This window comes from Leopardus geoffroyi, chromosome C1, assembly GCF_018350155.1.
Source record: "Leopardus geoffroyi isolate Oge1 chromosome C1, O.geoffroyi_Oge1_pat1.0, whole genome shotgun sequence".
NCBI classification, from domain to species: domain Eukaryota; kingdom Metazoa; phylum Chordata; class Mammalia; order Carnivora; family Felidae; genus Leopardus; species Leopardus geoffroyi.
Window position 1 is genome coordinate 158,037,722 of NC_059328.1, and position 22,838 is coordinate 158,060,559.

General features: G+C 41.6%; 1 protein-coding gene and 1 pseudogene across 8 annotated transcripts in view; both read left to right on the forward strand.

Annotated features, from left to right (window-relative positions):
* The first annotated feature begins 1,409 nt into the window (after positions 1-1,409).
* Positions 1,410-22,838, forward strand: part of NOSTRIN (nitric oxide synthase trafficking) — a 58,671-nt gene continuing 37,242 nt past the window's right edge. For 5 of the 8 annotated variants that reach the window (XM_045480092.1, XM_045480094.1, XM_045480095.1 and 2 more), the window contains exons 1-2: positions 1,410-1,541; positions 10,201-10,286. In XM_045480092.1, the coding sequence (XP_045336048.1) occupies positions 1,515-1,541; positions 10,201-10,286 (113 nt within the window). In that variant the 5' untranslated portion in view covers positions 1,410-1,514. The remainder of the gene's footprint in view (positions 1,542-10,200; positions 10,287-22,838) is intronic. The other 3 variants (XM_045480099.1, XM_045480097.1, XM_045480098.1) reach the window with 1 other exon arrangement.
* LOC123599766 lies at positions 19,297-22,343 on the forward strand (annotated as a pseudogene).

Consider the following 22,838-nt stretch of genomic DNA (forward strand, 5'->3'; position numbering starts at 1 on the left):
AGGAGTCAGGGAAGTCGCCCCCAGGTGTGGTGGGGTGGGGTTTTTAAGCTGCAGCGTTCCGGGTTTAGGTTCTGGTGGGCCTTTTTCGCGTCAGGTCGTGCTGTCACTTGGTGATTGGTTGACCTCCAATTCGTTCTGGCAGCTACTAGGGGCTTTTCTTTGGGTCGCGCTGGCAAGATGACGGTCCCCTCTACTGTGGTTCCAAGGACATCCTAACAATATTAACTTGTTTATAACCTGTCTCTACACTTCTTCCAGGATGCCAAGTGGCCTCCTCTAATTCTAACCCCTAGGTTGCCACTGCTCCATGTTGTAACCTCCAGGGGTAAAGTTCTTTGGGACAAGATAAGGGGAGAGCTTTGTCAGGTATGTGAAGGGTGATCCCTGACCACAGACTGCTCTTCTCCATCTGACTGATTGCAAGGCAGCTTCTCTTCCCTCAGGGTCCCCTTCCTCATCATTTGTGATTTCTAGGGACTTTGAATGGAGCCTGTACACCTGGTGCAGATGAATAGAGCTTGCCCACCCAGGCGGCTCTGAAAGGTTCCCCTGGGCTCTCCTGATGGAGTTCCTTTCTGACTGGGGGCCTGCCAGCCACACCAAAGCTGCCCACAGCCCAACAAACAGCTACCGCAAGGCAACAGGCCAGTAGCTGGAAATCTACGGATTGACAGCTGGGTGCGGAGAAAGCGATAAACGATAAGTTGTTGATTGATTTCTAGTTCTGTTTACCCTTTTGAGTAATAAAAAACAAAAAAAAAAGTGAGGGTGAACGTGCGAAACAGGGTAAGGCCCTGTGAGGTAGTTCACATGGGTCCTGCTCCCTGATGACCTTTTCTAGACATTTTCCCACTACAGTCATAGTTATGTGGGTGTGGTCCTAATTGTTTGGTACCTGACCTTGGGGTGATTTGGGGCAGGGGAATATTGACTTGGTGTGTGACTTAGATAAAGGGAGTGGTTAAGCGTCTGGGCTCAGGATTGGTCAGTTTGCATATCAAAGTCACAAGCAAGTTGTTTGCTATCTCTAGGAATTAGCTCACCCTAAGAGGGCCAGTCCCTCCTCAAGTCTGAAAGGCCCCTACATGCCAAAGCATCATAAAATACAGAAACTTAAAAATATATATATATGATAAACACAGCAGGCTGGGAGAATATGCATCCTCCATATCTGCCCTGAACACCCAAATTGTCAAGACACTTGACAGCTTCTGGGCCTTCCCTCAAGGCCACACAGCTTAGGACTCGGCATTCTGCCCTCTAAGTATTTACAGAAGTCATTCGTAGCACCTCAGTCCAGCTCTCTTGTCCCAGAGCAGTTCTTTGCTTTTCCAGGAAACCAACGGGATGAAAGTCCAGGGCCGGGACTTCCTCCTCAGGGTGTTTGACAAGGACTGACGTACTCTAGGCCCTTTGAATACGGGAAGTTCCAGACACACCCAACCTTGACTGTAGTTTCTTGAATGCTGAATGCTGGAACTTAGGTAGAAGGACAGAAGCAAAAACATTTCAATATGAGGGACCCACTGACAGATTGTTCGGTGAGTAGCTCAGTGTGGTTTTGCGCCTGTGTGTGAGAGGGTGGCCTTAGAGGGATATGTTTATATATTAATGGGTTTTAACTGAAGAAATCTGAGACGTTTGGAAGACAAACATGTTAGATACTGGCTGTGATACAAAAGTCTTGTGGCTTTTCTTTGGTTCGATTTAAAAGACAGTGCTTTCTAGCAAGTGACGGGTCAAGGTAATAGTCATCTTTTATTCTCATATTGTTGGAAAGACTTGGAGTGGGTATAGCATCACATTTGCTTGCAGATGGTGGCTGTTTGGAAAGCATTCGTAAGATATACACCGACGGTGCCAACATCGTGTGTAGAGCGGCTACCCAAACACTCAGAATCTGCAGCTGATTTGGGGTTCTGAGAATGCAGTAGGGTGGAGGGCTTTGGCATATTTTCCCGTATCATTTACAGTCAATAACTGCAAGACGTGCAAGAGGAAGGATGGGCTCCCCACGCTGCCTGCCCTACGGTGGTTCTCAGACAGGCTTCCCAACATGTTTGTTTAGTCCTGGGGAGCATTACCAAACAGAAGATTGGCTAAAAGTCCGAGGACAGTGTGAGGTCATTAGCAGCAATTTAGGAAATAAGGAACAATTAAAATAAGGTGTGTGTGGGGGGGGAAGGGGGTATATATGCTCTGAACAGAAAATAATCAAGAATCATCAGCGTGTTAGCCCAATAAATGATGCCAAAAAACTGAAATTGGTGACATCGGAAGCAAGGGGTTACGTTCATTCATCCCGCAAGTATTTTATCAAAAAACAAAACAAAACAAAAACCACCAACAATAACAAACTGGATAAACAGATAAATGAGGGCTGTAATAAAGCCATAAAGAAAAAAAAAGCAACAGGGGCGCCTGGGTGGCTCAGTCGGTTAAGCGTCTGACTTGGTTTTGGCTCAGGTCATAGTCTCATCTCACCTGAGTCTCATCTCAAGTCATAGTCTTGCATAGTTTCTTGAGTTCGACCCCCACGTCAGACTCTGTGCTGACAGTGCAGAGCCTGCTTGGGATTCTCCCTCTCTCCTTCTCTCTCTGCCCCTCCCCTGCTTGCTCTCTCTGTCCCTCTTGAAATGAATAAACATAAGAAAAGTTTTTAAAATAAATAAAAAAGAAAAAAGCAACAGAATTAACGGTTTCATTGTTGTTTATTCAATGGACAGAGCACAGGCTTAGAGCAGATGGAGCCGTAAGTGCTACGCCACAAAATGAGTTCATGAATCAGATGAGCTAAATGACACGAAGTCATAATAGCTAGTAATATTATTAGTGATGATGCAATAGCAGATTCTACCTACTTTTACTCTTTTAAATGCAAAAGTAAATATGTGTCTAATGTAAAAACAAAAATTCCAACAGTATGGTTGTATATAGATTTTAAGACTGAAAATTCCCCCCTTTAATAAGCATGCATATAATTTTAAAATATGTTTTAATAAAGGTATATCAATATAATGTTTCCTTTGCAATCCTATGTTACTTTATCTAATGCATTTAAAAATATTCTGAGTAAAATATAGATTTCACAAGACTGCCAAAGGGACCCATAATACAAAAAATATTTTAAAATCTCTTTTGTTGGGGCACCTGGGTGGCCTAATCGGTTAAGCGTCTGACTTCGGCTCAGGTCATGATCTCATGGCTCGTGACTTTGAACCCTGCATTGGGCTCTGTGCTGACAGCTTGGAGCCTGGAGCCTGCTTCGGATTCTGTGTCTCCCTGTCTCTCAAAAATAAATAAAAATTTTTAAAAATTAAAAAAAAAAATCTCTTCTGTTAAGTTCATGCTCCAATGGGAAAGATAGGCTAATAACTGGGCTATTCAACATCAGACAGCTTAGTCAGTGTCCATGCTCAAAAATGGGCTAAATATTGTGTAGGCTCTTAACCAATCTTAAAAGTGTCAAAATTTATTTGAAGAAGGTTTTTTTTTTTTTTTTTAAGTTCTGGTTTTGAAAAGGAACAGAATTGGCTCCGGGCCTTAAGGTCTTGAAGTTTACAAGTTTAGCTTCTACACCTACAAAAAAAAAAAAAAAAAAAATGCCAAGTGAAGTCATTTTCAAATCTATGTACAAGGAAGTGGATAGGATCAAATTGTCTCCAAATGAAATAATCCAATTATTTTTAAAAAGCAGCACCTTCTTATGAAATAATACCATAGAGATAGATCATGGGAAAATAACAAGCTACAACCAAGTTTATATTTTTATCCACTCCTGTGGTATCCAGGTCAGGACCTGTAAAATCAGGCATTCTGGGCTTCACCTAATCTGTCCCTTCCCTTAACATCATCAGCTATTGAAACAGTACCAGGCTGTGGGACTGCTCCTTTAATCTGGCTTAGATGCCAATCTGAGCTTTCTACCTCCGTGGCTCTGCCTGGGTCATGGGATATTAACTGACACTAAGACAGAAGACACTGGTACAATGGCCCATGGCTTCTGTGGGATTCTGGTTCTTCACAGATATAAGGAAGCAGGTTGGGTCTGGCATAGATGTCCTATGGCCCACAGCATCCCTGGTGTACACATCGAGATATGTGATACGCCATCCACGTTTCATAGACTGCTGTTTCCTCATCTGGAGTAAGAGGAAGAAAGGATGGAGTAGACTATGTTCTTTAATGTTCTATATCTCATAATTTATGATGGTGTGCCATGGGGATTCCAAATGTTACCCAGGTAATCCCTTAGAGGGACAGTGGTTTGAAATATGATCCCCCATGAATCAAGATTCACATGAAATCAGTAGCACGGTGCCTGTCATATGAAAGACATCCAACAAAACTTATCTGATTAAATATAAGTGGAATATCATAGTTTATTTGACCTATGAGGATGCCACTGTCCAAAAAGTTTCCATACTGCCATCTACAATACAAATGGACTATTCTCGAATAACTGAATTTAACCTTAATCATTCAAATTGTAGAAAGTCAAAAAGAGCTGCTAGTCCAGGGTTGATACAGTGCATTTAGAAGTTATCTAATTATGTCATGTGCCCATTGCTTTGATTACTGCATTTTTTGTAATGACAGCATTTATACAACAGAATTTGCTTACAAATGCTGGGCAAAAATATTTTTGTAAAGACTGAATAGGAGGGGCATCTGGGTAGCTCAGCAGGTTAAGCATCAGACTCTTGATTTCTGCTCAGGTCATGATGTCTCAGTTGGTCGTGGGATTGAGTCCTGTGATGGACTCTGAGCTGACAGGCTCTCTCTCTCAAAATAAATAAATAAGTGAAGAAAAAAAAAAAAAAAAAGACTGAATGGGAAATGCCTGTGTGTACTAGTTGTGTTGTGAAGGGATTTTTTTAGGGGCTTAGAAATGTCCCAAATATTCTACCACTAGCCTGGACTCCCTTTATCAGGAAAAAAACACATAACTTTTTTCCTAGGGATTCATGAGCCCTAGGAGAGACAACATGTTAATAAAAATTCATATGGAGATGTAAGATCGATAGCAGGTCTTTTCCTGGAATAAATATTTGGTAGGGTTGGAGTATTTGAAAGCTCAACAGGGTGGGAAAAGAACACCAAAACTTCACCTCCTGTACGACTTTGAGTAGAGAAAACCCTTCTTGAACTGGTTGATGACATGACGAAGCCATTTGTGCTGACCATAGCACTTAAAGGTAACTATTACTCCGAGTAAACTTAGTGTCATTATACTGATAAGCTGATTATAAATATATTTATTTCTGAAGGTTTCTCTAATTGATTGGCTCACCTAATATTTCTAATCACAGTTCTGCCCCTAACTAATGAAGTTATTTTCAGCTCTTTGGCATTTCACTATAAAATAAAAGGATTAGATGTTAGTGATTTTCAAGCTATGCTCCATGGAATCCCTTCAGTGGTCTCTCTGGTGCATTAGAGTGGAGTGGGAAGGAGAGAGGTGGGTTAGGAAAGGGAGAGCCAAAGCCAAGGTCAAGAGATTTCATACGCTCAAAGCAGATATGTTCCAAGGTTTTCTGATCTCACACACACACACACACACACACACACACGCACGGCAAGATGGTCCTGGGTTCCACTTTGACATTTATGCAAGTCTGCTTTTCACAGATTTTTGTCTTTAAGTTTCAGTGGATGGGACATGATGAAAGGTACAGAATCACTGTTTCCAAAGAAGGGGTTGTGCTGAAATACTGGAAGTATTCTTAGCTATTCTTTTATTTACCGATATCACCTTTATCTCATGTAGATCAGGGTTTGTCAGGGAGTGTCTGGTACATTGCATGTAGGGTTAGAGATAAAAAATCTCTCCATTGCTGTAATAAGAAGAACATCCTGTTGTCACCTGATCACTAAGTTAACAACAACACAATGTATTCAGGAGCTTTTGAACTAGTGTGTGCCTGGGCATCCTGGAGTTTAGGGAATGGGTTATAAGTGTACCTGAGACATGAATCTCGGCAACCCTAAAACTGGCAGGATGTGGTTGGGGGACAGAGCTCATGGGCCAATTTCCTCTGCCTGGAACAACTCCGCTCATTTACCACACTGTCCTAGTACAAATAGCATTTTCTAGATGTGTCATAATGTGAAAACAGTTAGGAAGTACCAGTCTATTAAATAACAGGAAATCATCTTCCAAAATCCTGGCAGCTGCAGCATCGATTGAAGCATAAGATGTGCTTCGTCTGAGCAGCCTCTTGCTTTAACAAGTCGAGTTTGAATGCCTTTGGAAAAGACAGAAACTCCCCACTTTCTCACAGTCTCCCTGACTCCCTCCAAAAACAATTGAGCTTTGAATCAATGGTTTAGAAACATTTAAGGCTGTCTGGCCTCCTAGAACTGGTCCTCTGGAGATAGTATTTTAAAAACATGTCTTGGAGAGTTTTGATGGCTTGATAAATTTGGGAAATTCAGCAGCCCCTGCAGCCCAGCACATAAAAATTCTCAACTGGTTCTGCTCATTTCCACTTTGGTTAGGGGCAAGATTTCCCCTCCATGCTCCCATCCTCATACATGGGGTCCAAGGTATCCTATTCTCTCCCCAGGTCTGCTAGATGCAGACTCCTCAGGTGATGGGGCTGGTGTGGGCCCATCCCCTGGGACACCTCATCTCAGAGTCCCTTCCTTGCACTCCTGGCCTCCTGATGGGAGGTTCTTCTCATGTTGCTCTGAAACCTCCAAATTCCTCCAGTCTACATCTCTGCTCTGTCTTTTCCCAGCCCCAGCCCCAGCCTCCTGATGTTTCAGAGCAAGAAAACTCACTCTGCAAGCACCCTTTCAAATCTTTCTCTCTTGCACATGGCCCCCTGGCGTTTTTGCTGGGTCTTTGTTTCTGCTTTGCTGTGGGCTGGAGAGAGAAGCAGATAGGACATTACATTAAAAACTTACAATTTAATATTGTGAGATATTTCTAAGTAAATCAAATAAGAAAGCTACAGGACTTAGAAAGAAAATCATAAAATTTTATTGAACATAAAATAAGATTTGAACACACGAAAAGACTTACTATGTCCTTGGATGGGAGGTCTAAATACCATAAAAAAGTCAATTTCCCCAAATTGATATATTTATGTAATGACATTCCAATTAGGATTCCAACAGGGACTTTTTAAAAAAAAATGTAATTAGATAAATCCTCATATGCAAGAATAAATGCCCAAGTATAGCCAAAGAAATTATGAAAAGGAATGAAAAAAAAAAAAAACAGTTGTTTACAGAAAGCAGAAGCAAAGTGTTAAGTATCTCTATAACTTAGGTAACGAGTTCTTATGTGTATCATTATTATTATCTGTATCATTATTATTTTATGAAACATAAAAACTGTGTCTGAGTTTGAACTATGTTCAGCTGCACATTTTAAAAGTCAAAAATAAGAGTGGCTTTTCAAAACCCCTATTATTGCATTCCTTTCACACATAAAGTAAGTCCAAAAGTAGAGAGTTGAGGGCTTATATGGTGGCCCCCAGGGCCATCAAGGACCCAGGCTCTTTTTCTTTTTCTACTCTACCATCTTAGTACATGGCATCTATCCTCAAGACCACCTCGTGGCCTCAGCCATCGTTTCTAAGTATAGGTATCGGGGAAGAGAAGGAAGGAAACGTCACTGAAACCTCACACAACACTTGTACCCATGCTTCCTTGGGAAACGTTTAGTCACATGGCTACATCTAAGGGAGAGACACCGAGAAAAAACTTTATGCTGGGGATATGTGCCCTGCTTCACATTTATTTATTTTCTTCTCATGATACCTATGTGTGATTTGTGGAATGTTATTTGGTAGTGTAGTAAGAAAATAAAAAGGTTAGGGGTGATTTATTGAAAACGTTTAGGCAACAGAGGAGCAAACAAAAAAGCTAAACAATCTTAAAATGCTCACTAAAACTTTCCCATTGTACCTGTAAGGGAAGGAAGGAGGCCTTATAAGATCATATCGTTCACAGACAAGTTATTTTTATAGAAATAAAAGTGGGTTGGTTGCCAAATAGTAATTTTACTCTCATGACTCAGGGGAGAATCATTTCCTCAGACATCCTACATCTGAACCTCACTGTAGGTATGTTTTGCTTGCTCTGCAGACAGCTTAAAAATTTGTAAATTGTTTGCTACCATTGTTTTTTTTAAACCGTATTTCAGATGCCAATCCCTATGTCAGCTTTTTGGGACAGACTAGAATATCTGGCCATCCTGGGCTGCAGTCCCTTGGTCCAGAGCAGTGGGGACAGCTGTCTCTCCAGCTCGCTCTCCCCACCCTACTCCTCACTCACGCAGGGGTCTGCCCCCTGCCTGCAGACGTGTGATTTTGTCAACTTTGCTTTAGGGGTTCACAATGTATTTATAAAGAGCTTTGCTCCCTGACTGCTGTCTTTGAGCCCAAGGTAGTTTCATTGGAGCCATTTGCTATTCCTGTGTGTCTGCCAAACCCTGCCCTGGCTCTCTGTGCTAAGTTCAGGTGAAAGGAGAACCACTGCATAAAGATAAAAGAACTTGGTACAGGGACACCTGGGTGGCTCAGTCGGTTAAGCATCCAACTTCTGCTTAGGTCGTGACCTCAGAGCTTGTGAGTTCAAGCCCTGCGTTGGGCTCTGTGCTGACAGCCCGGAGCCTGGAGCCTGCTTCGGATTCTGTGTCTCCATCTCTGTCTCTGCCCCTCCCATGCTTGTGCCGTCTCTCTCTTTCTCTCAAAAGTAAATACACATTAAAACATTGTTTTAATTATAGTTAAAAAAAGGAATTTGGTGTCTATAGAATTGCATTTCTATATCCTAGATTTGGTTCATTCCACTCTGAAGTTAAGGACCTGGATCAGGTCCTTTCCTTTAGGTCCTTTCCTCCTCCGTGACCCCGTGTCCTCTGTTTGCTACTCTGCTAGCACACACACCAGGTGTTCCCATGACAACTGAAGGGTTGCCTTGGCCCTGAGGATTCACGTCCGTGAATCTGCCCGCTGCATGGTAGGTGCTCCCTGAATGTGAGCTCTCAAAGCCACTGGAGTGCTGGACGAGGCTGGCTCGTCGGAGGAACAAAGAGCCACAGCATGGCCCTCATTTCATACAGAACTTGCATCCTCCTCTGTAAAATCTCATTTTAAAAAATGCAATGAGGTATCACACCTCCCACATGGAAACTCTGAGGGAATGTGCTTGGGACTGTTCCACCGCCTAACTGATCCACTCTGTGTCAGGACAGCTGCAGAATTCATTCACGTTTAGTCTCTTCATTTGGGCACTTAAAATCTACCATCATCAATGTCTACTTTTACAAATACAATTTTCAGGGTGACTTCGTGGAGTTCGAAATCAAATGACAAAATCTTTCCCATTGAATTCTTGTGTCTGTAGGCTAAATTCATATAGGAATGAATTTATAAATATTTATTCATAAATTTGTAAAAGTTTGGTACACCAAAAATGTTCAACTCATTATTATAACATTCTTATTACTAGAGTTAGAAAAAAAAAATTTAATGTCTATTTTTGAGAGGGAGAGAGAGACAGAGCACAAGCGGGGGAGGGACAGAGAGAGAGGGAGACACAGAATCCGAAGCAGGCTCCAGGCTCTGAGCTGTCGTCAGCACAGAGCCGGGTGCGGGGCTCAAAATCATGAACCGTGAGGTCATGACCTGAGCTCAAGTCTGACGCTTAACTGACTGAGCCACCCAGGTACTCTTTATTACTAGAGTTAAATCAGATTTAGAGGGACCAGGACACATTTTATTAGCAAGTTATTTCACTTACATATTCATATCTCATCCAAAAAAAAAAAAAAAAAAAAAAAAAACCACATTCACTTCATGAGTTCATGGTATGGCACCCAGGAATATTATTTGGGAACTTGGGGTGGAGGCACAAAATGATTAGTCAGTGTACGTATTTCAGAATGTACTTTTAACCATCCTGGGAAACAATAGAAGTGACAGGAAGTCAGACTTCAAAATCACCCCACTGCTGACTTGTTGCCTGGGGACAAACAAATCAGCTGTATTTTTGAAAAGTTCTGCCGGGTATTTCATATCCAGGCATAAGACACTTAATCTTTATTTTAGGAACTCATCCAAAATGTGTACATCCCCTTAGCTTCACGATCATTTACAATGACAGTCATCATTACAGAGCAGTTTGAATTTATCGTTCTGTCTTTGAAAGTGCTCATAACCCTTCTGTGCTTTTCTTTTTCAGTGTAATAAAGTGTACAAGAATCTAAAGGGGTTTTCTCAAAATGGAGAGAATTTCTGCAAGCAGGTCACATCCATTCTTCAGCAAAGGTACAAAAATGCACGTTTGCAATAAACAGTTCTTCTTTCATTGCAGCTAGCAATATGACCGGAGGAGTGATTACAAGCTGTCCTACTTTCCAGAACTCCGTGTTGTATTCTGGTACTGGAGAGATTAGTTTGAAGAGTGATTCTCTTGTATTGCACACTTATCACTTGGGTGCCATAAAAATCAGGAAACGATAGGAAGTAATTCTGCTTGCGAAGGCTCAGTCAAGTCTCTTTTGACTTCGCAGACTGAGTTTATCAACCCCCTCCTGGGGCACTCCACTGGGCCTGATGTATATGCCATTATTAGATTCCCATACTGATGGCAACTGTGAGTGTACATTTCCATCTTCCTTACCAGGGCAGGGGCTGTATCCTATTCATCTTTTCATGTCTGGGCTTTGGACTTCCTCAGTAAATGTCTCATGAATGAAAAGTGATCATTTTCAGCATCATCTTCTCTTAATACTAGATGTGATCATGTGTAAAGTTGTTGACTATGCTAAAATGAGCACACCTAAGTCAGTCAAGAAAGTTACAGAAGTTCCTGCTTAAAATTAGAGAACCCAAGAACTGAATTGGGCCGTAAAGAGTCCTTAAGTCTTTTCCCTATATCTAGACAGCTCTATAATAAGCAACCCTAAAGAGTTAAACCTATTCTTTTAAGATAACCCATTTCAAATTTAAAGTGTTGCATGCGTAGTATATATGGATCAATTGCATCCTGCATTAGTAGGATGAGAGCAAATGAGAATATTAGCTTTATCAGGAACAATCAGTAAGGCCCGGGAAAGATAAAGGAAAGCTCAAACGGGCAGTTATTAAAAAAACAAAAACAAAACAAGCAAACAAACAAACAAAACACATGTTTGTCAAATGGAGTCAAAAAGAAAAAAAAATTAAAATAAGTTACTTCTATCTTAATAGCCAATTGCTTTGATTCTGAGAGGAACAGGGAGGAACAATCTGGGAGGGAATTTCTTCTTTAAGAAAATATTTATTTTTTTAGTCTCAAAAAATTATTTAAAATAGGACCAGTTAGCTATTGTACAAATTCAACCCATTACCTAGATTAGAAAGCACCCCCCTCCTGCAGATTGGGAAGGATCTATACATATTTTAGCCATGCATGTGACCTGGATTAAAGTCCTCTGGGCCTTGATTATTTGGTGTCCCTGTGTTCAAAATTAGTGCCCCATAGACCGCAATGAAGACAGAAGGCAGGTGATAAGTAATGCTTGGCAAACGGACTTAAGAATGAATGGAATAAATATGGGGGAATCAGTGCTCCGAACTATCTTATTGTTTTTCCCTGTCCAGGTCACTCCAAACCTCCACGCTGCCACAGACACATCTACTTTATATACAATCACAACCTTCATTTCTTACCTGGGTCTCTCAGAGTTGCTTCCTAGGGCTACTATCCTTCCCAGAGTTATTCACATGCAAAGTCTTCCACCTTCCACTAGAGCAGCAAACAAGCTCCAAAGAAGAAGAAACACTTGGGTAGCTAAGAATGTTTCTCTCCATAGTTTTACCTTCCTATGGAGTGGAAATTAGAATTTGAAGATCTAAAGAACAGTACTGGTTAGCAAAATTACTAGCACTTTTCTGGGATAAAAACTGCATAGCATACATATGAGAAGGGAATCTATTTTTTTTAATTTTTTTTTTTTAACATTTATTTATTTTTGAGACAGAGAGAGACAGAGCATGAACGGGGGAGGGTCAGAGAGAGAGGGAGACACAGAATCCGAAACAGGCTCCAGGCTCTGAGCTGTCAGCACAGAGCCGGATGCGGGGCTTGAACTCACGGACCACGAGATCATGACCTGAGCTGAAGTTGGACACTTAACCGACTGAGCCACCCAGGCGCCCCGAGGGGAATCTAATATTTACCTTGACTGGAGAAATTATGCTAGGTATTAGGTCATTTATGCAATAGATGCTTTCCTGGACGTTTTTGTAAAGCTGAACTTATAAGCTGAACTTATACAACAATTAAATAATTTCTCCCTAACCAAGATGCCATTTGAGTTGCTTTATATTTACTCCTGATAAATGTGCTTTTGGCAATGTCTCCTCACACCTGAACTTTTGGTTCTCCTTCCTCGGCTCACTTGTTTGATCATGTAATTAACCTGAAGGATGTTCACCCACACTAAAAGAGTAGGTATTTGGAGACAACATTTTTCTAACAAACTTTCTTTTTTTTTTTTTTTCAGACACAAACTTTCTATTAATCTTTGAATATGTAACACATTGTGTTTTTTTCCATCTATATTTCTATATGTTAGCTGGCAAATACAGAGTCCACTTCACTTGCTAGAATTATTTTTTTTTTCCCCCATGGGGAGTGATTCTGAAGTCACTAACTCTTCCTATAAGGTATTTGAACTGAGTTGACATAATAATCATAGCAAAAGGAGGAATGGTCACAACATAATTGGTACTATACTTGCCTTACCCTTTCCATTCTGAGAAATCAGTATCTATTACCTTAGATATACAAAACATAAGAGCTAGGCCATCAGCCATCCTTGTAAATGGGTAGAGTTATTACATATAAGTCAATGATATCTTTCCTCTGTATTAGAAAAATACCTGGAAACCAATACTCTTTTTAAGATTTTATTTATTTATTTATTTACTTACTTACTGACTTACTTGAGACAGCAAGCATGAGCAGGGGAGAGGCAAAGGGAGAGAGAGAGAGAATCCCAAGGAGGCTTGGGGCCCCATACCACAACTCTGTATAAAAACTATCCAGTTACTTAGAGTATAGACAAGTAATGAGAAACCCCATCAGACAAGTAAATGGTACTTCTGGAACACGTATAGTAGGCATTCTCTGTGAAGGTTATGACATAGAAAATTATGAAGACAAATCCAGTGGCCAGGATAATAAAAGATATAGTGAGGAAGCATATGGGGCTTCTTAGGGCTAAAGGTGTATCAGTCATATAAAATACATTCAGTAAATACTTGTAGATTGAAAGAATAAATGAATGCAAGATAGTTAAATGTTTCTTTCTTTTTAATTTTTTTTTTTTGTTTTTTAGAGAGAGAGAGAGAGAGCATGAGCAGAGGAGGGGCAGAGGGAGCAGGGGGAAAGGGGGATAGAGAATCTTAAGCAGGCTTCACACAAAACATGAAGCCCAATGCAGGGCTCTGTTTCAAGACCTTGAGATCACGACCTGAGCCAAAATCAAGAGTTGAACGCTTAAGGGACTGAGCCACCCAGATGCCCCTATTTTATCATTATGCCTACATTACTAGAACAAGGTCTTTACTGTCCTTGGATTTTAACAATTCCAGACACCTTGCTTACGAATACATTGGAATGTGTTTCCGCATGGCAGTTCCACATTAGCACATGGCTACAAGAGACAGCATCACGATCCAGCTTTAAGTCCAGATAATGCTTCATTTCCAAGCTCAGCTGCCTACCAATTTGTTCTAATTGGTGGTGATAGAAAAGTGCAGTTGTTATTAAAACATCATTTTGCCTGGCAATTCTGCAATTCATGGTCATGCTTAACTTCTTTTATCCAATTAGCAGCATCAGTTTCCTTTTTTTTTTTTTTTTTTTTTTTTTTTGTAGCAGCAACTCTGATTTAGCCAGAAACACACAGCAGCTCCTGACATGCCTAATGTCAAAGTCATCGGGTTCGCTTTAACACAATTACAGATTGGACTTAAAGGACAAAGGCACATTCCCCAGAACTGTTTATGAATGTTTGGTCCCCTGCACCCTCACAGCTAGGGCTTAAACAGGTTTTCATGGGAAAATCAATTGTTCTCTGTAAGGAAGCTTCAGGGCAGGTTTTCAAATGGCAAGTGCCACTGGTCTGGACATTAAAATAAATAAATAAATAAATAAAAAGAAAGAAAGAAAAGAATGAAACAAAGAAATAAGTATAGTTGGTCATTGTTCCATCCACGACTCATTGCAGATGCTGTCAACAAAGGCATAAATGATTGAAATGAAAATATTGATAAATCCTAAACTTTTCTACTCTGCCCATGGCCTGGGTGATCTTAACTTCTACGGCTTCAGCTCTTTTTTGCATATTGATGACTCATACATTTATATTACCAGGCAATATGTCTTATCTGTACTCCAAGCCATACATCTGACACTCTATTGGGCATTTCCACCTGGGTGTCCCATGCAACCACAAAGTCAGCCTATTTAAAACAAAGTTTATCAGCTTTTCCCCAAAGTGGATACTCCTGGATGTTTTACCATGGTGACTGGGACCTCTGCCCACCCAATTAAGCCCAATTATCTGGGAGTCACCCATGACCCTTCTTCTTTCTCACCTCATGACCAGATCTTCATGTTTCTCTCCTTTAAGCACCTGTTATACCCATAGCTTTATTATCATTTCATGGCCTCTGCCATTGTTCTGGGGGGAAAAAAATCTCTTAACCTATTCTTCGTCTAGGAGTACCGCCTTGAAGTTGTGCAATTTGTACACTGCATAAAAGCACCTGCAGGGGCTGAGTGAAAGCAGAAATCTAACCCACTCTCCACCCTCGAGCCTTGCACCTTGGCTCCGAGCTGTGCCTTTTCAAAGAATCTCCTTTTTCTAATGCAAGCAAAGTTATCTCAACTAGGGAGCTGGCAAGGGCTCTGCCCTTATCTCTCTAACACACCTTCCACTCTGTGACCATGACCCTGTTTAAGACTCTTCAAAGACTTCCATGACCTTTAGTATAAAATTCAGCCCTCATAGCGTTTTATAAAAGGGCCTTTGAGACCTGGGCCCTGCCTCCCTATCCAATTTGTCTCCTCCATCTACCCATGATCCCCACCCCTCTTCATCTATTAAACCACTGGTAGTCACAACTCCGCCTTGTGTCCTTGCCACCCCTCCTACCAACTCCCACCTGCCCTGATGGGTCCCTGAATTTGTGCATACTGTATCCTATGTCTGCTAGACACTTCTTCACCTTGGTTACCAGTCTGCATTCAATAGATCTCCAAGATTCAGCTATCCCACTCATGTGAGCCTTCCCTGACTCCAGTCCCATCTCAAAATGGTACTCCTCAGGGATGCGGAGAACTTATCTCTGCTCTAGATCCTACTACTCTACATGGTTACAGTCTGTTCACTTGCCTGTCTCTTCCACTGGAGGCTGACCTCCTTGAGAGTCTCTGTATCCCATGTGACCAGCACAGAGCCTAGAATAGAGCAAGCGTTCAACACATGTTTACTGAGTGAATGAACGTGTCAGTGTAGGAGTGACTTTAGGCAGTCCTATCTTTGAAGAAGTTCAAGTTAGGCTATTTCTGAGAAGCAATAAATAAATGTGTGAAAGAAATTTACTTACATGGTATATAGATTATTTTGAACAAAAAGCTAGACAAGAATGACAGAAACACTGAAGATACCATTTGTCCAGCACAATCTACAGATCAGGCACTGTGTTAGATATGTCTTATACTTGGTGTCTTTCACTTTTTTAATTCTCACAGCTCAATGCAATGTGACCACACTCTCACTCATTCATAATATAGAGATGGGGATGTGGAAAAAAAGGATACATTTTGATTTCTACCCAGCCCAACACACGCTGGGTGTGAGGGCATCTGGCCACCGGGCACTGCCACTGTGGGTATCCCAACATGCTCAAGGGGTCCTAGTGTAGCCCCCTTCAGAGTCTTAAAGTCCTCTGTGGGAAATGACATCAGCGGCCATTAAGCCTAGTAGCTTCTAAATCTGGTAACACGGGGGCCTGGGGGAGCCCTCAAGGGCCACTTCAAGGAGGGAGGAGAAGTTAAGCGGGCAGGGCTCAGCTCCCTTGTGACTCCCTCTCTCATTATAGCAGAGTATAGTGTTTCTATGACATGGTGAAATGCTGTACACAATTTTGTTTTCCAGCTAAAAAGTTAGGCATATGGCCCTTCTTGTCTATTTTACCTGACTCCCCCCCCCCCCCCCCCCCCCCAAAAAACAACACTCTCACCTGATTCCACTGACCTCACTCAGTTCAGGAATTACCAGCCATGGAGAATCTGAAGTTCTGGAGCTACCATAGCTGTGTACTCTCTGGGCCAGAAGTGAGCAGTGACTGAGTGGCGCTTGAATTCTGGGCAGCGAAGGAGGGTCTGGTCCTCGCATTTCATCTTCTCATACTGTTCTTAGCAGCCAGAATTAGGGCAATTGATACTGATGAGGTGGGCGTTGTGGGCTAGCAGAGAGCCCAGGCACTCGAGTAACAGAGAGCTTCCATGTGAAAATGTCCTCCAGATGGCTAATAACTAACTTTTAAATACAGCCTAGTTATAAAATGGGCTTAGGACCATCTTCCAAAAGGCAAACTGATAAGGCTTGGGTATAAAATATCAATATACCAGCCCCCAAACCAGAAGTTGCTGCTGGTGGAAAGTAGGAAACCAGAGGTGGGACTGATCCACAAACATTTTCAGATTACTAAAATTTCTTCTTAATTCATAATGAAGGGATGGCTCTGTTACCTGCTGTTTTCAAGCTTGAGAGAGGCTTAGTTCAATTTTAATTAATTCCTCATAGACACAGGGGCAGCTACAGTCTTTTTTTTAAATCACTTTTTATCATCTTAATTTTAATAGAGCAGGATATGCTAAAATTGATGACATGGTCACTTATATTCTTACAGTTTAATTTGTGCTCTATCTAAAATATTGAATCTGATACCACATATTCTTCCTCTCCCCTTTCTTTCAAAAGTATCATTTGTTTTAAAATTGAAGACAAATGTTGATCTTTGACTTACTGGTTGGTCTTCATTATTACTAATGAAAATTTATTGACCTGCCTCCACATGCTGAGAGGAAATTAGAATATAAATGGATTAAAAGTCAGTGCATGCCATTTCCCTGGTTCAGGATCTTTAAGGCTCACTGGAATATTCTGAGATTGAGTTATGCATCAAAATATATATACGTACATCATCAATTTCACATGTGCCAAGACAGTTGCTTGGAGAAGAAATCTCGACCTCTACTACATATGGTAGCTATAGGGCTAGAATATTAAACAGAGTGTTCTTACAAGCTTGTTTCTGATTATTTTAATGAGGGAATGAAAATTCTCTGTCTCGATTCGACATTAGCTCTGTCTCTCTTAACTCCCTTTACATTATGGAAACCGTGATAAAACAGCTCTCTTCAAAGGACTGAGAAGAAACCAATGTATACAGGGGTACACTTGCCACCTTTGCCTTGGGAAAACACTGAGGTCAGTGCATTTCTGTTCAGGAATTCTAAAAGGATATCCATCTATCTACCTATCACCTATCTATCTATCGATCGATTGATCAATCGATACACATATCCACACATACTCTTTATTAGACCATAAGCACAGACGAGCCACATGGCAGTGTTTGTTTAAATTTACAAATGTCCTGGTTTATAAAAGTAAAAGCTCTCTCTATGCTTGCCAGTGGGAACATGGCTTCTTAGAGCAATTTTCTCTGGGGAGGAATTTACTCATTAACCTCTGTTAAGATGAAGGCCATTCGTTGCCAGAGGCAGGGAACTTTTCATTAGTTGGCAGACTCACCAGAAAGAGAGCTCAGAGTGTTCCATTCCTCCTGTACCCACACCCATCCTCCTGACCTTGTTTCATTTCCTTCTAACTGGCAGGGTAATCTGTTGAGGATTCTCAAGTGGTTATTAGGGTTTAAAATGTTGGCAGCCAGCTTTGCTTGGTCAATTTGAATGCTGGGTCTAAAACCCTTCAGGGTCACCATTATGCTGAAGGTGGAGGGACAGTTACAGGTGCTCTTCAAAGAGGCCGTGTCCAACTGGGTCCTGACTCAGAGACCTACATTGATGACAGCTGATATCACAGCCCTCTCCCTCCCACCTTCCAGACCCTTAACACCTCCTCCATGTCTGGGAACATGACTTATACTGATGTTTCCAGAAGATGCCCGGCAAGCTCAGTCTGCCTGTGCTGAGGTTGCTGTGAGTTCGGTCTCTAGCTGCTAAGCCACCAGGAGCCTTGGTGATTCAGAACACTGCCTTTAAAGGCGAAGTGAGAGGCGGTGACAGTTTTTAAAAGCACTTACCTTTGACTTCCCCCGCAATTCTCCATCTCCAGCCTCTTCCCCACAGTTTCAGAGGCAGGAAACTGGAAGGACCAAGCAGGCAGTTTCTCAAGCCCAGACTGCCTGGTTTCAAGTCTCAGCTCTGTCACTTCTTCTTATATGACCTCAGGAAAGTTAATGGGGGTAAACTCTCTGCATCTTGGTGTTCCCCTCCATGAAATGGGGAGAGTATGTGTGCCTATCTGATGGGAGTTCTCCCAGATTAAGTGAGGAAGTTTCATGCCTATTTTGTGGGCAGGCAGAACACAAGTCAAGCATCAGCAACATGTCACAAGGGATGGCAACACATTTATCAAGAGGGCACTATTTGGAATTTTTAAGCTCTATTTCAACCTGTAAAACTACAAATCTGCCCAGATTTCTAAGATACTTGTGTATAAAGAGAAATGCTGTGTGGTAATTGAATCTCTTTAGGCTGGTTTCCTATTGTGCTCAAGCAAAACCCAGCAGAAGTCCTGGGGCTCGGAAGCAAAGCTCAAAACAGAAGAGTATTAGCTTCACAGCCAGCAGGACCCTTTTCCTTTCTTGATGCCAAAAGCCCAACATTTTCCCCCAGGTGAATCTGATTTAGTTAGCAATTTAAAGGAAAACAACACTTCCTTCTGGCAATTGTCCTTTTTATTTCCGCCTGGCCTCTGAGAGACTCCTTGTACAGCCTCCAAGAACATCCTGAAAGTGAAAATGAATTCTGAGGAAAAGGCTGTGCCCAACAGCATTACCTGTTGTGTTAGAAGCCATTCTGGATTGTCCTGGAGCTGATGGATGAGCAAACTGTGGATTCTTCCCCCAACACTTCCCATCTCTGTATATTCGAGGTGTTCTGAATGTTTAGAGATCCTTTTGGGTACATAATAATGGTACTTGAAAAATTACTATTTATTAAGAACTTGTTTGGTGCCTAGCACTTAGCTGAGCAGTACGAACACTTCATCTTATTTAATATTCTCTGTGCTGCTTCCAAGAGAAAACGGAATGCTAAAAAAGAAAGTCTTAAAAAGCCCTCTGGTTAGCAATGGTCTAGGTAAGTGGATCTAGCTACTCCAAGGGCTAGAAAGCAGTGTACTCTGACATTAGGACTGAGCAATGCATCAGGGCAGGAATGCATCGAAATAGTTTAAGATTTTCAAAAGCTGTGGAGCAAGAACAGATATAGCAGAGACCAGTTAAAAATTCTAACCAAGATCTGATGGGAAGTCCATTCAAGACTTATATACTGAGTGCCTGGCACTGTTCTAGGCCTAGAGATATAGCAAGCAGCGAACGAAACAAATTCTGGTCCTTGTGGAACTTACCTTCTAGGGGTGTTCACAGAATTGTTCATAGAAATATACTGAGAAAATATGTGGTGTAAGACAGTGGTTAAGTTCTAGAACATAAAGAAAGCCTTAAGAGAATATATAGTCACAGGGTAGCCTCTGAGATAGTGATGTTTGAACAAAACCTGTTGGGGTTTATATGAAGGAGATGCCATGTGGCTATATAGCAGGAGTATCCAGCAAGGGCCACAGCAAGTGCAAAGGCCCTGAAGCAGGATGGCATTTGGCTACTAAGCAGGAGTACAGTAAGCAAGGGGATGACTGGTAAGAGAGGAAATAGAGAGGGAGATAAGTGTCAGATTATGCAGGTCAGTCCAGCAATCAATCTAGGTATTGAGCCCCTCCTAGGTTTGGATCATTTGCATATTTTAATCATCATAAAACCTCTAGAGGTGGGTCTGATTACTCCCTTTAAGCAGTAACTAAAGCCACTCCAGTAAACGGTAGAGGTCTGGGCTTCTAGAACATCCAAATTCATCAAGGTGATGATCTCTCCCAGTTTGCTGCTGACCAGCATTCTCTCTCTCCATCGATTGGAATATATTCTTAGAGCACAGAAATAGCTTTTTAAATGCAATGATGTATTTACTTATCAGCTTCATTATTTTAAAATACTTGCCACGACCATTACTTACACTTTGGAAAGGTTTAATTCCAAATGGTGTTTTAAGCAACTAGGCCTTAATATGCATTCTACAGTGACTTTCTTTCTTTCAAATAGTGGTGAAAATAACTTAAATCACAGCTATACTAACAGGGAAAGATGAATAGAAATTTAACAATAGATCAATAGCTCATGATCTCTGGATTCCATTTTATACAACAGAGCTATCTTTCCCCGTTCGATCCATGATATTAAATTCTAATCTCATTGCACTGAAAAAAATGCAGGTATTAAGTTAGTTACTAGAGAATTCTGGGATTGTTTTTCCAATGAAGTGAAGTCATAAATCTAAAGATATGTTATAATAAAAATAGAATTCAAAGACTAAAAACTATGCAATAATAGTAACAAAATAAACACACCCACTCTGGTCCAAATTAAGAAGGAATACAATATAAATTGAACTTAATGTCCTACATTTGTATTATCTTCAAAGAAAGTGAGAAGATTGAATAAGACTATGTCTTTATTTTATCTATAGATGGGCTTATAAGTAGGACATGGTAAAATCAGTTTAAGATAACGGTGATTCAATCTATTCAAAAGAACCGAGGAGTTTGTTTTTGGAGGCATGCCCAGATTCCCTACTGAGTCTTGTCCTGCATAGAAAGTAACAGAAATTCATTTTCTAAATCTAGTTTTGGCCCCTCTGCACTTTTCCATTAGAAAGCTACTTCTTGCTTTTTGTGTAAGAGCTGCTGGGTTGAGAGGAGTGCGACATTCTCCCCTCCCTGCCATGGCGTGTGCTTGTCCACTGGTATCAGTGTATTCTGAAAAGGGGGAGTCATCTGGCAAAAATACAACTTTGCCTAGTGTGCTCAAGGCTCCCATTCCACCATATACTGTGAACTTTGTTCATACCAACTTGCGCGCAAACAACAGATAGCCCTACACTGTTATGAATTAGCAGGTCACCAAACAAGTGCTGAGTCTTAGGGTAGTGGCAGAGCTGTGGCTCGAATGTCCAGAGTTTGAGGCAGGGGGACTCACCATTCCAGCCTGGGTGCTTTTGGAAACCCGTGTCACGGGGGCTCCATGTTTGCACCAACCAAAACCTGGTGTCATTGGCACCAGAGTGAACACAACTCAGAAGTGGTGTGGTCTGCCCTGGGTGCCTCAGCCTTACCAGAGCTGGTCATGTCTAAAGGTCATCATATCGAGAAAGTTTCTGAACTTCCTTTGGTGGTTGAAGATGAAGTTGAAGGCTACAAGAAGACCAAGGAGGCTGTTCTGCTTCTTATGAAACTTAAGGCTTGGAATGATATCAAAAATGTCTAATGCATCTCAACAAAGGAGTGCTGGAAATGGCAAAGCGAGAAACCACTGTCGTCTCCAGTGTGGGGGACCCTGCATCATCTATAATGAGGACAACGGTGTCATCCAGGCCTGCAGAAACATTCTTGGAATTACTCTATTTAGTAAGCAACTGAACATTTTGACACTTGCTCCTGGTGGGCATGGGATGGTTCCACATTTGGACTGAAAGTGCTTTCCCCAAGTTAGATGTTCTGTATGGCACTTGGTGTAAGGCATCCTCCCTCAAGAATAACTACACGCTTGATAAACACCTTAGCAGAATCTGGAAAAACCCAGAGATCCAAAGAGCCCTGGGAGCAGCATGCAGGAAGATTCATCACAGAGTCCTGAGCAAGAATTCACCAAAGAACCTGAGAATCAGGTTGAAGCCAAACCCATATGCCAAGACCATGTGCCGGAGCACCATCCTCCACCAGGCCAGGGGTCAAAAACTCTGGATGGATGAGGCAGCAGCCATGCTAAAAGCCATATCGGATGAGAAGAGGGTTCCAGGCAAGCAGTCTGTGGTAGGGAAGAAGGGAAAGAAGCCTCTTGGTGTTAAGGAGCAGAAGAAACCTTTGATGGGAAAAAGCTGCAACTACCAAGAACGCAGAGGCTGAGAAGAAGCCTGTAAAAAAGAAAGAAACCCACCATGGAAGAAAAAATCCTGCTGCATAAATTTACATTTGTGTCTTCTATAAATGTTGAATCATTTTGGGCAGCTAATTTTTTTATTTTTTAAATATTTATTTATTTTTGAGAGAGAGACAGAGCATGAGTGAAGGAGGGGCAGACAGAGAGGGAGACACAGAATCCGAAGCAGGCTCCAGGCTCCAAGCTATCAGCACAGAGCTCGACACAGAACTTGAACTCCAGCCGCAAGATCATGACCTGAGCCGAAGTCAGACGCTTACTTAACCAACTGAGCCACCCAGGCACCACCCCTGGGTAGCTAATTTTGAATAAAGACCTGATCACGGGCAGTGAGAAACAAAACAAAGAAAAAAAAAGTGACTTCTTGGCTAACTTCATCATAATTGATTACTTCATTGCCAGCTATTATAATCTAGAGCTAATCTGATGGTGTTGATGTCCCAGAATAAGTAGGAAAGTTTTCCATTCTTTGCTCGATGAATTAGTTTGCTAGGTCTGCCATAATAAGGTACCATAGAC